This window comes from Phocoena sinus, chromosome 1, assembly GCF_008692025.1.
Source record: "Phocoena sinus isolate mPhoSin1 chromosome 1, mPhoSin1.pri, whole genome shotgun sequence".
Lineage (NCBI taxonomy): Eukaryota > Metazoa > Chordata > Mammalia > Artiodactyla > Phocoenidae > Phocoena > Phocoena sinus.
In genome coordinates, this window is record NC_045763.1 from 7,072,533 (window position 1) to 7,085,918 (window position 13,386).

Consider the following 13,386-nt stretch of genomic DNA (forward strand, 5'->3'; position numbering starts at 1 on the left):
ATAATATATTTGCTTTGTCTGAGCCACTAAATGGTAGTCAACTGTTATGGCCACCATAGAAACCAATATGTAGCTACTTTATGTAGACTTTATGAAGCTAATCTTAAAAAATAGAGAGAGAGGGGCTTCCCTGGTGGCGCAGTGGTTGAGAGTCCGCCTGCCAATGCAGGGGACGCGGGTTCGTGCCCCGGTCCGGGAAGATCCCACATGCCGCGGAGCGGCTGGGCCCGTGAGCCATGGCCGCTGGGCCTGCGCGTCCGGAGCCTGTGCTCCGCGGCGGGAGAGGCCACAGCATTGAGAGGCCCGCGTAACGCAAAAAAAAAAAAAAAAAAAAAAAAAAAAAATAGAGAGAGAGAGAGAGAGAGAAAGAGAGAGTGCTGGGCTTTCTCATGCCTGGGGATGAAAAGATGTACTGGTGGTTGAAAATCCATGACACCTGTTCTTTCCTCCCCACCCTGTACAAAGAGCAGAGTGAAGAAGTAGAACTGACTTAGTGACTGCTGCCCCAAAATAGAAACTGCAACATGATTTTATTTCTAACTCCACTGCCCTCTCTTGTGAGTCACTCGTCTCTCCAGGTCTCACTTTCCACATCTGGGAAGCAGGCTGAATTAACCCTGACTTCTGCCTACCCTACAGTTTAGGAAGACAAAAAAAGTCAGCTTCAAACAGAGCTCCAGGGCGCTCCTTGCAGACACAGTTCAGGTCACGGGACACCCTCCATCACCACCACAGGGCATCACTCCTTTCTTCCGGCTTCCTTCAGAGGGTTTTGGGCATACCTGGTCCGATGGGATATGGAGTACCTTGTGATGTGGCATAACCTGTGACGTGGCGTATCTTGTGATGTGGCCTTGTAGCTGCTGTTAGCAAAGAAATGAGAAAAGCTTTAGGTATGCAAAGGTACTAAAGCTCATCATAAAGCCCCGTGGACAAGCTTTGAGATTTTTGGTTTTAGGGGGCAATGCTCTCACACCTGGATGAAACCAAATTGTTTTCATGATGGAAAGAAAGCAAAGTAATGGTCCAGATCAGACTAGAAGGTACAGAGTCAGGAAGAGACTGAGATAAGGACTAAGAGTGAGGGAGGAGGATAGAGAAATGAAAACATCTCAACTATGTGTGGGCATGGAAGTACTGGCAGGGAGAACAGCTGTGACACCCTAGGCTCATTTCATGTCACTCCCCAGTCCCCACCCCACTGACACCTAAGTGGACACATGCATGTTCTTAATAAGCTGGTTACTGCTGACTTGGCTTTGGGATGTTTTGAGAGGTGCCCTCGAGGTAACGGATGTTGGCTGTACAGGGATCTGGGAAACGTCCCCACCGCTCATATCAGTCTCTGAGCACTACCTTCTCCCATCTGTGCCTCCTTTGGCCCCAGTTTACATGCTACGCGAGTGCACCGTGCACCCAGGGTTACGAACATGGGAAGGGCTCTTGGCCAAGTCCTGGCATCGTCCAGCACAGTTTGGCTGGCCGCTGCCCTAGACCCTCCCACCCACTTCCAGCTATGGAGGCAGCCGGGCAGGGACCTGGCTCCTTGACTCTCCTCTCAGGTCCCACCCAGTATGGCCAAATCCTTGCTGAGGCCCAGCAGCTCCGTGCAGGCCCCCAGATGGCCCCCGGCTTTGATGACAGTGGAGCCCAGCCCCCCTTGGCTCCCCAGCCTTCCTGGAACCCTCTTGCTTAATATCCTGTGTGGTAATCACGCCTGTTGGCCCTACTTAGTTCTGCTGGCCACTGCCAAGTTCCTTCTGCTAGTTCCTGACATTCCTACCTCTAATGGAACCTTCATGGAATCAAAAGTTGCTAAAAGTCTTCTTTCTCTGGTCAGAATGCCCTCTGTTGGGTGGTCAAGCGCTCTGCAGCACAGGTGACCAGGCATTCTCCTGTCTCTGGGATGGTAGGAAGGTGGGTCTGAAGAAGGGACAGAGCTAAGATGCTCAGGAGTAGGGATGAGACCATCCAGGAGGTGGTCCTGGGTGGCCTGGCTGGTCAAGGTAGCAGCAGCCCTGCCTTATTTAACTCAAGGTCACCCAGGGTCTGCTGAGAAGCGGGAAGGAGCAGCAGCTTCTCTGATGGCTGCGGCCCCACAGGGGGCACTGACCACGCTGTAGGGCTGGGAGGAAAGTGGGCATGAAGGTGAGAGTGAGGGTCAGGTACTGCATGATAATGGAGAAGAGTGGGGCAGAGGACAGGCATACCACCCACTGAGTGCTCAGAGAGGTAGCTCACCCTGTCATCTCTTTGTAACCTCACCATCACCCCGCAGAGAAGGCCTTTTGCCCATCCACGATCTTGCTAATAAAGCCACACAGGTGCAAGCTACCACTTCCTGGGCACTTATCACAGGTTAGTGTCTTCAAGGTCACACGAGTGTAGTCAGAGAGCTGAAGCTGTCTGGTGGAGACACGGCCCATAGCCTGCTCTCCCACCCGTAAATCACTACTTCTGGATATTAAAAATGGGACGCACCAAGCCGCTCGTTCCATAGATGGAGAAAAGCGAGGTCAAGTGACCTGTTCCAGGTCCCACAGCTTGTGCCAGATCGTGGGCAACCCGGCTCCTCGACACAACCACTTCCCTCGGCCCTCCTGTGGCCCAGAAGGCGGCCTCTACGATGCACAAGAGAACCCAAGGCGACAGAGAAGGGTTCGCTCACTTCGTTCTTAAGTCCAGCCCATCCACGGGAACCAAGGAATCATGTGGGAGGGCCCAGACCCCGACCCCTAGCCCTACCCACAGCGACCGGAGCTAGGGGGCGTGGTCTCGCCTGCGCCTCCGCCACCCGCCCCTGGTTCGGCCCCACTGCGCGCGCCCCTCGCCTGGTCCCACTGCGCGTGCGCGTCCCTGACCCGGTGGGGGGGCCCTTCTGCGCGCGCGCGCCGAGACCGCAGGGGTCTGAGGCCAAGGTCCCGCGGCTGCAGCGCCCTCGCGGACAGTGACGAGTCTCGGGTTGGGCCGGGAAGGGTCGGTCGGGCCGGACCTGGCCTCGCGCCCTCCCCGTTCGCCGCCCCCGGCGTCGCTGGCGAAACCCGAGCGCGCGTCAGGCGCGGGGCCGCGTGACGCGCCCCTGCTAGGGTGGGCCCGGCGGGCGGAAGAGGATGCGTGGGGCCCCTGCCTGGCCTGAGCTCGGCCCACAGCACCAGGCGCCCTGCGCAGCCCCCGACGTTTCCCGGAGAAGCGGCCGGCTCTGACGGGCGAGATGAAGTAAGCTGCATCCCCCGCTTTCTCTCCGGCTCCTTTGGCCGCAGGAATTATTTACAGCCGGAGGGTGACCGCGTGCTCGCGTCCAGCCGAACCTGCAGGCCCGGGAGGCCGGCCCCTCGTGGCTGTGAAGTCCTTGGGCGTTCAGTTGGGAAGAGTCACCCCAGACACCACCCACCCGCCCGAATTCCCTTCTCCGCCTTCCTTCCGCGAAATAAATTATTGTTCGCTTCTGCCTCCGTAGATCCCCTGACGCGGCAGTTGTGTTTGGTGGCGGGTGGGGAGGAGGCAGCCGGGCGCGGCCGAGGCTGGTCCGGAGGGGCCGGCGGCATCCCCTTTCCTAGGCCTTCTGCAGTTCAGATCAGTGAGAGGAGGAACTTGCGGCTTCCCCACTCCCCCACCCCGGAATCTGCTTAATCTTTGGCATTAGCGATCAGGTTTCGATCAGCGTTTCAAACACATCCATCCAGTGAATGGTTTTGCAGAAGTAAACCTATCTGGGTCTCTGAAAATCTGCTCACTCAAACTTGTATGTGTAGCTGGAAGTGAGAACTTCTGGAAAAATCATAAGCCGAAATTGCTTGTCCCCCAACCCTCTGTCCCCACCCCCCACCAGGCCCGTAGCTCGTGAAAGGTAGCCAATGAGGGAAACCTGGGTAGACCAGGTGTATTTTTTTTCCATGTATATATTTTTTATTTTTATAGATCTTTATTGGAGTATAATTGCTTCACAATACTGTGTTCGTTTCTGCAGTTTCTGCTGTACAACAAAGTGAATCAGCCATATGTATACATATATCCCCATATCCCCTCCCTCTTGAGCCTCCCTCCCACCCTCCCTATCCCACCCCTCTAGGTCCTCGCAGAGCACAGAGCTGGTCTCCCTGTCTATGCTGCTGCTTCCCACTAGCCATCTATTTTACATTTGTGTCAATGCCACTCTCACTTCACCCCAGCTTCCCCCCCCGCACCCCGTGTCCTCAAGTCCACTCTCTATGTCTACGTCTTTATTCCTGCCCTGCCACTAGGTTCATCAGTACCATTTTTTTTTTTTTTAGATTCCATATATATGCGTTAGCATGCGGTATTTGTTTTCTCTTTCTGACTTACTTCATTCTGTATGACAGACTCTAGATCCATCCACCTCACTACAAATAACTCAATTTCGTTCCTTTTTATGGCTGAGTAATATTCCATTGTATATATGTGCCACATCTTTATCCATTCATCTGTCAATGGACATTTAGGTTGCTTCCATGTCCTGGCTATTGTAAATAGAGCTGCAGTGAACATTGGGGTGCATGTGTCTTTTTGAATTATGGTTTTCTCAGGGTATATGTCCAGTAGTGGGATTGCTGGGTCATGTGGTAGTTCTATTTTTAGTTTTTTAAGGAACCGCCATACTGTTCTCCATAGTGGCTGTATCAATTTACATTCCCACCAGCAGTACAAGAGGGTTCCCTTTTCTCCACACCCTCTCCAGCATTTATTGTTTCTAGATTTTTTGATAATGGCCATTCTGACCAGCATGAGGTGATACCTCATTGTAGTTTTGATTTGCATTTCTCTAATAGTTAGTGATGTTGAGCATCTTTTCATGTGCCTCTTGACCATCTGTATGTCTTCTTTGGTGAAATGTCTATTTAGGTCTTCCGCCCATTTTTTAATTGGACTGTTTGTTTCTTTGATATTGAGCTCCATGAGCTGTTTGTTTATTTTGGAGATTAATCCTTTGTCCGTTGTTTCATTCGCAAATATTTTCTCCCATTCTGAGGGTTGTCTTTTCGTCTTGTTTATGGTTTCCTTTGCTGTGCAAAATCTTTTAAGTTTAACTAGGTCCCATTTGTTTATTTTTGTTTTTATTTTCATTACTCTAGGAGGTGGGCCAAAAAAGATCTTGCTGTGGTTTATGTCAAAGAGTGGTTTTCCTGTGTTTTCCTATAAGAGTTTTTTTTTTTTTTAATTTATTTATTTATTTTTGGCTCCACTGGGTCTTCGTTGCTGTGCACGGGCTTTCTCTAGTCGTGGCGAGCGGGGGCTACTCTTTGTTGCAGTGCGTGGGCTTGTCATTAGGGTGGCTTCTCTTGTTGCGGAGCACAGGCTCTAGGTGCGACATCTTCAGTAGTTGTGGCACACGGGCTCAGTAGTTGTGGCTCATGGGCTCTAGCACGCAGGCTCAGTAGTTGTGGCACAAGGGCTTAGTGGCTCCTCGGCATGTGGGATCTTCCCTGACCAGGGCTCGAACCCATGTCTCCTGCATTGGCAGGCAGATTCTTAACCACTGTGCCACCAGGGAAGTCTTCTTCTAAGAGTTTTGTAGTGTCTGGTCTTACATTTAGGTCTTTAATCCATTTGGAGTTTATTTTTGTGTATGGTGTTAGGTAGTGTTCTAATTTCATTCTTTTACATGTAGCTGTCCAGTTTTCCCAGCACCACTTATTGAAGAGGCTGTCTTTTCTCCGTTGTATGTTCTTGCCTCTTTTGTTGTAAATTAGGTGACCATATGTGCGTGGGTCTATCTCTGGGCTTTCTATCTGTACCATTGATCTATATTTCTGCTTTTATGCCAGTACCATACTGTCTTGATTACTGTAGCTTTGTAGTATAGTTTGAAGTCGGCGAGCCTGATTCCTCCCTCTCTGTTTTTCTTTCTCAAGATTGCTTTGGCTATTTGGGGACTTTTGTGTTTCCATATGAATTGTAAACTTTTTTGTTCTAATTCTGTGAAGAATGCCATTGGTAGTTTGATAGGGATTGCATTGAATCTGTAGATTTCTTGGGTAGTATAGTCATTTTCACAATATTGGTTCTTCCAATCCAAGAATATGGTATATTTCTCCATCTGTTTATGTCATCTTTGATTTCTTTCATCAGTGTTTTATAGTTTTCTGAGTGCACATCTTTTGCCTTCTTAGATAGGTTTATTCCTAGGTATATTATTCTTTCTGTTGTGATCGTAAATGGGATTGTTTCCTTAATTTCTCTTTCTGATTTTTCATTGTTAGTGTATAGGAATGTCAGAGATTTCTGTGCATTAATTTTGTATCCTGCAACCTTACCAAATTCATTGATTAGTTCTAGTAGTTTTCTGGTGGCATCTTTAGGATTCTCTGTGTATAGTATCATGGCATCTGCAAACAGTGACAGTTTTACTTCTTTTCCAGTTTCTGTTCCTTTTATTTCTTTTTCTTCTCTGATTGCCATGGCTAGGACTTCCAAAACTATGTTGAATAAGAGTGGCAAGAGTGGAATCCTTGTCTTGTTCCTGATCATGTGGAAATGCTTTCAGTTTTTCACCATTGAGTATGATGTTTGCTGTGGGTTTGTCATATATGGCCTTTATTGTGTGGAGGTAGGTTGCCTTTATGCCTATTTTCTGGAGAGTTTTTATCATAAATGGGTGTTGAATTTTGCCAAAAGCTTTTTCTGCATCTATTGAGATGATCATCGATTTGTTAACGTGCTGTATCACATTGATTGATTTGTGTATATTGAAGAATCCTTGCATCCCTGGGATAAATGCCACTTGATCATGGTGTATGATCCTTTTAATATGTTATTGGATTCTGTTTGCTAGTATTTTGTTCAGGATTTTTACATCTATGTTCATCAGTAATATTGGTGTATAATTTTCTTTTTTTGTGGTATCTTCTTTTGGCTTTTGGTATCAGGGAGATGGTGGCTTCATAGAATGAATTAGGGAGTGTTCCTCCCTCTGCAATTTTTTGGAAGAGTTTGAGAAGGATCAGTGTTAGCTCTTCTCTAAATGTTTGGTAGAATTCGCCTGTGAAGCCATCTGGTCCTGGACTTTTGTTTCTTGGAAGATTTTTAGTTACAGTTTCAATTTCGTTACTTCTGATAGGTCTGTTTATATTTTCTAATTCTTCCTGGTTCAGTCTTGGAAAATTGTCCCTTTCCAAGAATTTGTCCATTTCTTCGTGGTTGTGCATTTTATTGGCATATCGTTGTTTGTAGTAGTCCCTTATAATCCTTTGTATTTCTGCAGTGTCAGTTGTGATTTCTCCTTTTTCATTTCTAATTTTATTGATTTGCGTCCTCTCCCTCTTTTTCTTGATGAGGCTGGCTAAGGGTTTATCAATTTTTGTTTATCTTCTCAGAGAACCGGCTTTTAGTTTTATGATCTTTGCTATTGTTTTCTTCATTTCTATTTCATTTATTTCTGCTCTGATCTTTATGACTTCTTTCCTTCTATTGACTTTGGGTTTTCTTTGTTCTTCTTTCTCTAGTTGCTTTAGGTGTAGGGTTGGATTGTTTATTTGAGATTTTTCTTGTTTCTTGAGGTGAGATTGAATTGCTATAAACTTCTCTCTTAGAATTGTTTTTGCCATGTCCCGTAAGTTTTGGGTTGTCGTGTTTTCGTTGTCATTTGTTTCTATGTATTTTTAAATTTCTTCTTCGATTTCTTCAGTGATCTCTTGGTTATTTAGTAGTGCACTGTTTAGCCTCCATGTATTTGTGTTTTTTTCAGTTTTTTTCCTGTAATTGATTTCCAGTCTCATAGCGTTGTGGTGAAAAAAGTTGCTTGATACGATTTCAATTTTCTTAAATTTTCTGAGGCTTGATTTGTGACCCAAGATGTGATCTATCCTGAAGAATGTTCCATGTGCACTTGAGAAGAAAGTGTATTTTGCCACTTTTGGGTGGAATGTTCTATAAATATCAATTAAATCTGTCTGGTGTATTGTGTCATTTAAAGCTTGTGTTTCCTTATTTATTTTCTGTTTGGATGATCTGTCCATTTGTGTAAGTGGGGTGTTAAAGTCCCCTACTGTTACTGTGTTATTGTCGATTTCCCCTTTCATGGTTGTTAGCATTCGCCTTATGTATTGAGGTGCTCCTATGTTGGGTGCCTAAACATTCGTAATTGTTAATATCTTCTTTTTGGATTGATCCCTTGATCATTATGTAGTGTCCTTCCTTATCTATTGTGACAGTATTTTAAAGTCTATTTAATCTGATACGAGTATTGCTACTCCAGCTTTCTTTTGATTTCCATTTGCATGGAATATCTTTTTCCACCCCCCCCTTCACTTTCAGTCTGTATGTTTCCCTAGGTCTGAAGTGGGTCTCTTGTAGACAGCATATAGATGGGTCTTGTTTTTGTATCCATTCAGCCAGTCTGTGTCTTTTGGTTGGGGCATTTAATCCATTTACATTCAAGGTTATTATTGATATGTATGTTCCTATTACCATTTTCTTAATTGTTTTTGTGGGTCTTTTTCTTCTCTTGTGTTTCCCGCCTAGAGAAGTTCCTTTAGCATTTGTTGTAAAGCTGGTTTGGTGGTGCTGAATTCTCTGAGCTTTTGCTTATATGAAAAGCTTTTGATTCCTCCGTTGAATCTGAATGAGATCCTTGCTGGGTAGAGTAATCTTGGTTGTAGGTTTTTCTCTTTCATCACTTTAAGTATATCCTGCTACTCCCTTCTGGCCTGCAGAGTTTCCACTGAAAAATCAGCCGATAACCTTATGGGATTCCTTTGTATGTTATTTTGTGTTTTTCCCTTGCTGCTTTTAATATTTTTTCTTTGAAGTTAATTTTTGTTAGTTTGATTAATATGTGTCTTGGTGTGTTTCTCCTAGGGATTATCCTGTGGGACTCTCTGTGCTTCCTGGACTTGGGTGACTATTTCCTTCTCCATGTTAGGGAACTTTTCAACTATAATCTCTTTAAATATTTTGTCAGACCCTTTCTTTTTCTCTTCTTCTTCTGGGACCCCTGTAATTCGAATGTTGGTGTGCTTAGTGTTGTCCCAGAGGTCTCTGAGATTGTCTTCAATTCTTTTCATTCTCTTTTCTTTATTCTGCTCCTCAGCAGTTATTTCTGCCTTTTTGTCTTACAGCTCACTTATTCGTTCTTCTCCCTCTGTTATTCTGTTATGGATTCCTTCTAGGGTATTTTTCATTTCAGTTATTGTGTTGTTCATCTCTGTTTGTTCTTTAGTTCTTCTAGATCTTTGTTAAGCATTTCTTGTATTTTCTCAATCCATGCCTCCATTCTATTTCTGAGATTCTGGATCATCTTTACTATCATTACTCTGAATTCTTTTTCAGGTAGATTGCCTATTTCCTTTTCATTTATTTGATCTTGTAGGATTTTACCTTGCTCCTTCATCTGTGACATATTTTTTTGCCATCTCATTTTTTTTTTTTTTATGAGTTGGATTGTGTTGTGTTCCTTTCGTACTGGTTGTTTGGCCTGAGGCTTCCAACACTGGAGCTTGTAGGCTGGTGTGTAGAGCTGGTCTTGGTGCTGAGATGAGGAGCTCCGGGAGACCTCACTCTGATGAATATTCCCTAGGGTCTGAGGTTCTCTGTTTGTCCAGTGGTTCATATTTGGAGCTCCCATCTCAGGAGCTTTGGCCCAACACCTGACTCGTGAACCAAGGTCCAGCACTCCGTGTCAGGTGGCAAAAAAAGAAAAAAGAGAGAACAATAACAAAGTAAAAAAATTAGACTAGGAAATGAACAGGTATGTTAGAAAGAATATAAAAATAAAAATATAGATGAAACAACAACCGGAAGGTAAAACAGAACTGCAGTAGTAAAAAAAAGGTGGAAAAGACCTTGGCTGTGGAGGGCACGGCCTAAGCAGGGGCGGGGTTTGGGTGGTGGGCGGGGCCTATGCTTAGGACCACAAGGCTGGAAAAGGCCCCGGGAGGTGTGGGGGTGGGGCTTAGGCTCAGTGGAACAGAAGGGACCCAGGCGTGCCTCACGCCTCTAGTCTCAGGGGGCGGGGGAACCCCACCTGGGAGCCCAGAATGCTTCCCAGTGTCGAGTGGGTGGGGCCAACACCCTCTGCTCCTCTCCCACTCCCGCTCCTCCGGTCATGGAGTGCCCCTCCCGCCTGCCTTTCCTGTTCTCCTCCGGCCTCCCTCCTACGCCCCCAGGACAAATGGAGCCCTGAGGGGGCCTCTGAGGGCGGGCTTAGGACCCAGCCCAATAACTGGGCAGGGTTCCCCAGCCAACTGGGCAGAGGAAATGCTGGGCGTACTCCCCCCTGATACGAGCCCCCAAGGGTACCTCCAGGTGTGGGGACCCCTCCCCCCTCTCAGCCACCCCCCCCAGGGGTGCCCTCCGGCCTCCAATTCTCCTCCCTGCTCAGTCCCCCCACGTCCTACCGGTTCGTTTGGGGGTTCCTCCTGTCTCCTTGGGCGTCGAGGTCCCCCACCAGCATCCAGCAGGCTGTGTTTTAAATTATGTTGTACATTTTCTACAGTGATCAGCTTATGAGGCTAATCTTTTGGCAAGTTTTAGGAGCACCTGAGATAAAAAGGCTCAGTGTTTGGCATGCACAGAGCTCATTCTTAGGCAGTATTTTGTGTACATGTTTCTTTGAGGTACATAACTGCTCAGCAAATAACCACTCCAGGCAAACATTCAAAGTTATTTTCATCCAAAGACTAGAATTTACTAAGTGACTCTTATTGTCAGATGGTTTTAGGCTGTTTAAAAGGGAAACAGTCAAATCTGTGGGCACAGGGAAACCAGGAGGCACCTTTGGTCCTCTGTGGCCCACCCACTTCTCCCTTTATTGATGGAACGAGGCAGAATGTCACTGCTTGTTGCCAGATTCCACCATGGACTCTGCCAGGCCCTAACCCACGGACAGAGCAGGATGTCTGGTTTTGCTTTTTGTTGCCCCGAGCTGGGAGCTGGGTGGCTCTCTGTCTAGGAGACCTCTTACCACCATTACCTCTCAAAGTATTTTCACCGTCATGATACGGGGGTTTTTCCCCCCAGACATTAAAATGAGGTGGACGATCCCCATTTTCCACCTGGAGAAAAGGCCCTGAGTAAGTTAAGTGAAAGGCCCAGGGCTGCAGAGTTAGAGGTTTACTCTACTCCTGTATTCTTTGGGCCAGATTATAAACCCCTCATGGGCTGGGGTGGGGACTTTTTTTTAACCATCTCAGCATTATATCCCTTTGATTTTTTTCTGTTGTGGGAAGTTAACTGGTTCTATGGCAGTTCCAGGAGACGAGCGGGAGAAGTCGCCTTACTCTGATGTTCTTGGTTTGATAGTGACAGAGGCTAACATTTCTCGGGTGCTACGGCGTGAGCGTGCCGAGCACCGTGCCAAGTGCTTTATATGGACTGTCTCCTTTCGTGCTTCTCATCGACTTGTTTTCCCACTCTGTGGTCGAGGTTGGGAGGGGTTAAATAACTTGTGTAAGCTCACACAGCTACTAAGTGGCTAAGGAGTGCAGAAACGAGCCCGTCCCCGGCAAAGGGCCTTCCAGGTTTAAAGAAAGCAGCTCAGGCTTAAATACAGTGTTTTCGTGACGTTAGAACGAAGGTGAGCGAATCACTGTTAGAGTGGACGTGGGAGGCCACGGCCATTCACAGCAGGGAAGCAGAGCTGCCGACCAGCTTGGGTCGCTTACGTGAGTGTTTAGACCACTGTCATTCCAGTCTTGGAGGGGAGCAGAATCAGTGTCCACACTAAAACAGTGGGGTTTTTTTGGTTTTTTTTTTTGTGATTTACTTATTTATTTTTGGCTGCATTGGGTCTTTGATGCTGCTGTGCGTGGGCTTTCTCTAGTTGTGGCGAGCGGGGGCTACTCTTCGTTGCGGTGCGCGGGCTTCTCATTGCGGTGGCTTCTCTTGTTGCAGAGCACAGGCTCTAGGCGCACGGGCTTCAGTAGTTGTGGCGTGTGGGATTCAGCAGTTGTGGCTCAGGGGCTCTAGAGCTCAGGCTCTGTAGTTGTGGCGCACAGGCCTAGTTGCTCTGTGGCATGTGGGCTCTTCCCGGACCAGGGCTCGAACCCGTGTGCCCTGCATTGGCAGGCGGATTTTCAACCACTGCCCCACCAGGAACGCCCCTAAAACAGTGTTTTAAATTTGCTATTTGGGGTTGTAGTCACACGTTTTACAGGTAGGTGGGAAGTAAGTGCTGGAACCAGGCTGCCTGTATTCAAATCCTCTCACCTCTGAGCTGCCTGACCTTCAGTAAGTTATTTTATCTCTCTGCACCTTAGTTTTCTCTCTACTCATTCTAAAAATGGGGACAATAATAGTACCTGTCTCATAAGCTGTGGCAAGAATTAAATGGCCTGGTGCCTGTGAAGCTCTTAGCCCAGTATTTGGCATTTAGTTAAATGCTCTATATTCTCTTTTATTGTTCATAGTATCATTTCAGGTAGTGAGCTGCTGCCATTGTGTGCTGTGTCACAGTGCTTGAAGTCACCATTAGAGATTTATTCCTTCGTGCCATCATTCACACGCAGGTGCTCATACACAGGTGATGGTGGTCTTGGGCAATGGGAATTCTTTTGTTCATTTAGCAGATATTTATAGTGTACCTTCTGTGTGCCAGGCCCTGGAGGTGGGCAGTGAACAAAACACAAAAACCCTTGTGCTCATTGGCACTTACATTTTTGAGCGGGGGGGGGGGTGACAGACAATAAACAAAATAAATATACTTATCACATACAGATATGTACTACGGGGGAGAAATAAAGCAGGGGATGAGATGAGGATTGGAGGTTTACGCTTTTACTCAGAGTCGGCTGAGAAAGCCTCACTGAGAAGGTGACATCTCAGCAAAGAATTGCAGTTAGTGAGGGAGTGGGCCACGTGGACACCTGCAGGGAAAAGTAGGTCAGGCAGCGGGAACAGTAAGTACAAAGGCCCTGAGGCAGGAGGATGGGTGGCTGGAGCCCAGAGAGGGGCAGAGAATAGGAGAAAAGATCAAAGAGGTAATAGATGGGAGGCCAGAATGTGTAGACCCCGCAGGCCACCGAACAGAAGAATGACATGATCTGACTGATGCTATAAACAGATCACTCTGCTGGGTTCGGGCGAAGATAGAAACGGGAGGCCAGTGAGCTGGTTCCTACAGTGGTCCAGACAGAGGTGATGGTGGCTGGGACCAGAGTGCAGAGGTGGAAGGAGGTGAGAATGGTGGGAAGTAGTTGTATGCTAGATAAGTGTTGGTCACAGAAACTATAGGACTTGCTGACAGATCGGATGACCCCAAGGTTTCTGGCCTGACACCTGGAATGTTTGAGGTGCCGTTTGCCATGGATGGGGAAGATCTGCATTTGGAGCATTTGGGGGATAAGGCAGTTCAGCTTTGAACGTGGTTAAGTCTTGTGGGCACCCAGCTGTTGGTGTCAGAGTAGTAGTTGATTGTACGAGAAGGGAGTTTAG

At 47.0% G+C, this 13,386-nt stretch overlaps 1 protein-coding gene across 1 annotated transcript in view; it reads left to right on the forward strand.

The window, feature by feature from the left end:
• Positions 1–2,903: 2,903 nt before the first annotated feature.
• The window catches only part of H6PD (hexose-6-phosphate dehydrogenase/glucose 1-dehydrogenase), a 33,321-nt gene continuing 22,838 nt past the window's right edge, over positions 2,904–13,386 (forward strand). Inside the window, exon 1 of the mRNA XM_032630622.1 lies at positions 2,904–3,216. Within this exon, the coding sequence (XP_032486513.1) occupies positions 3,212–3,216 (5 nt within the window). The 5' untranslated portion in view covers positions 2,904–3,211. The remainder of the gene's footprint in view (positions 3,217–13,386) is intronic.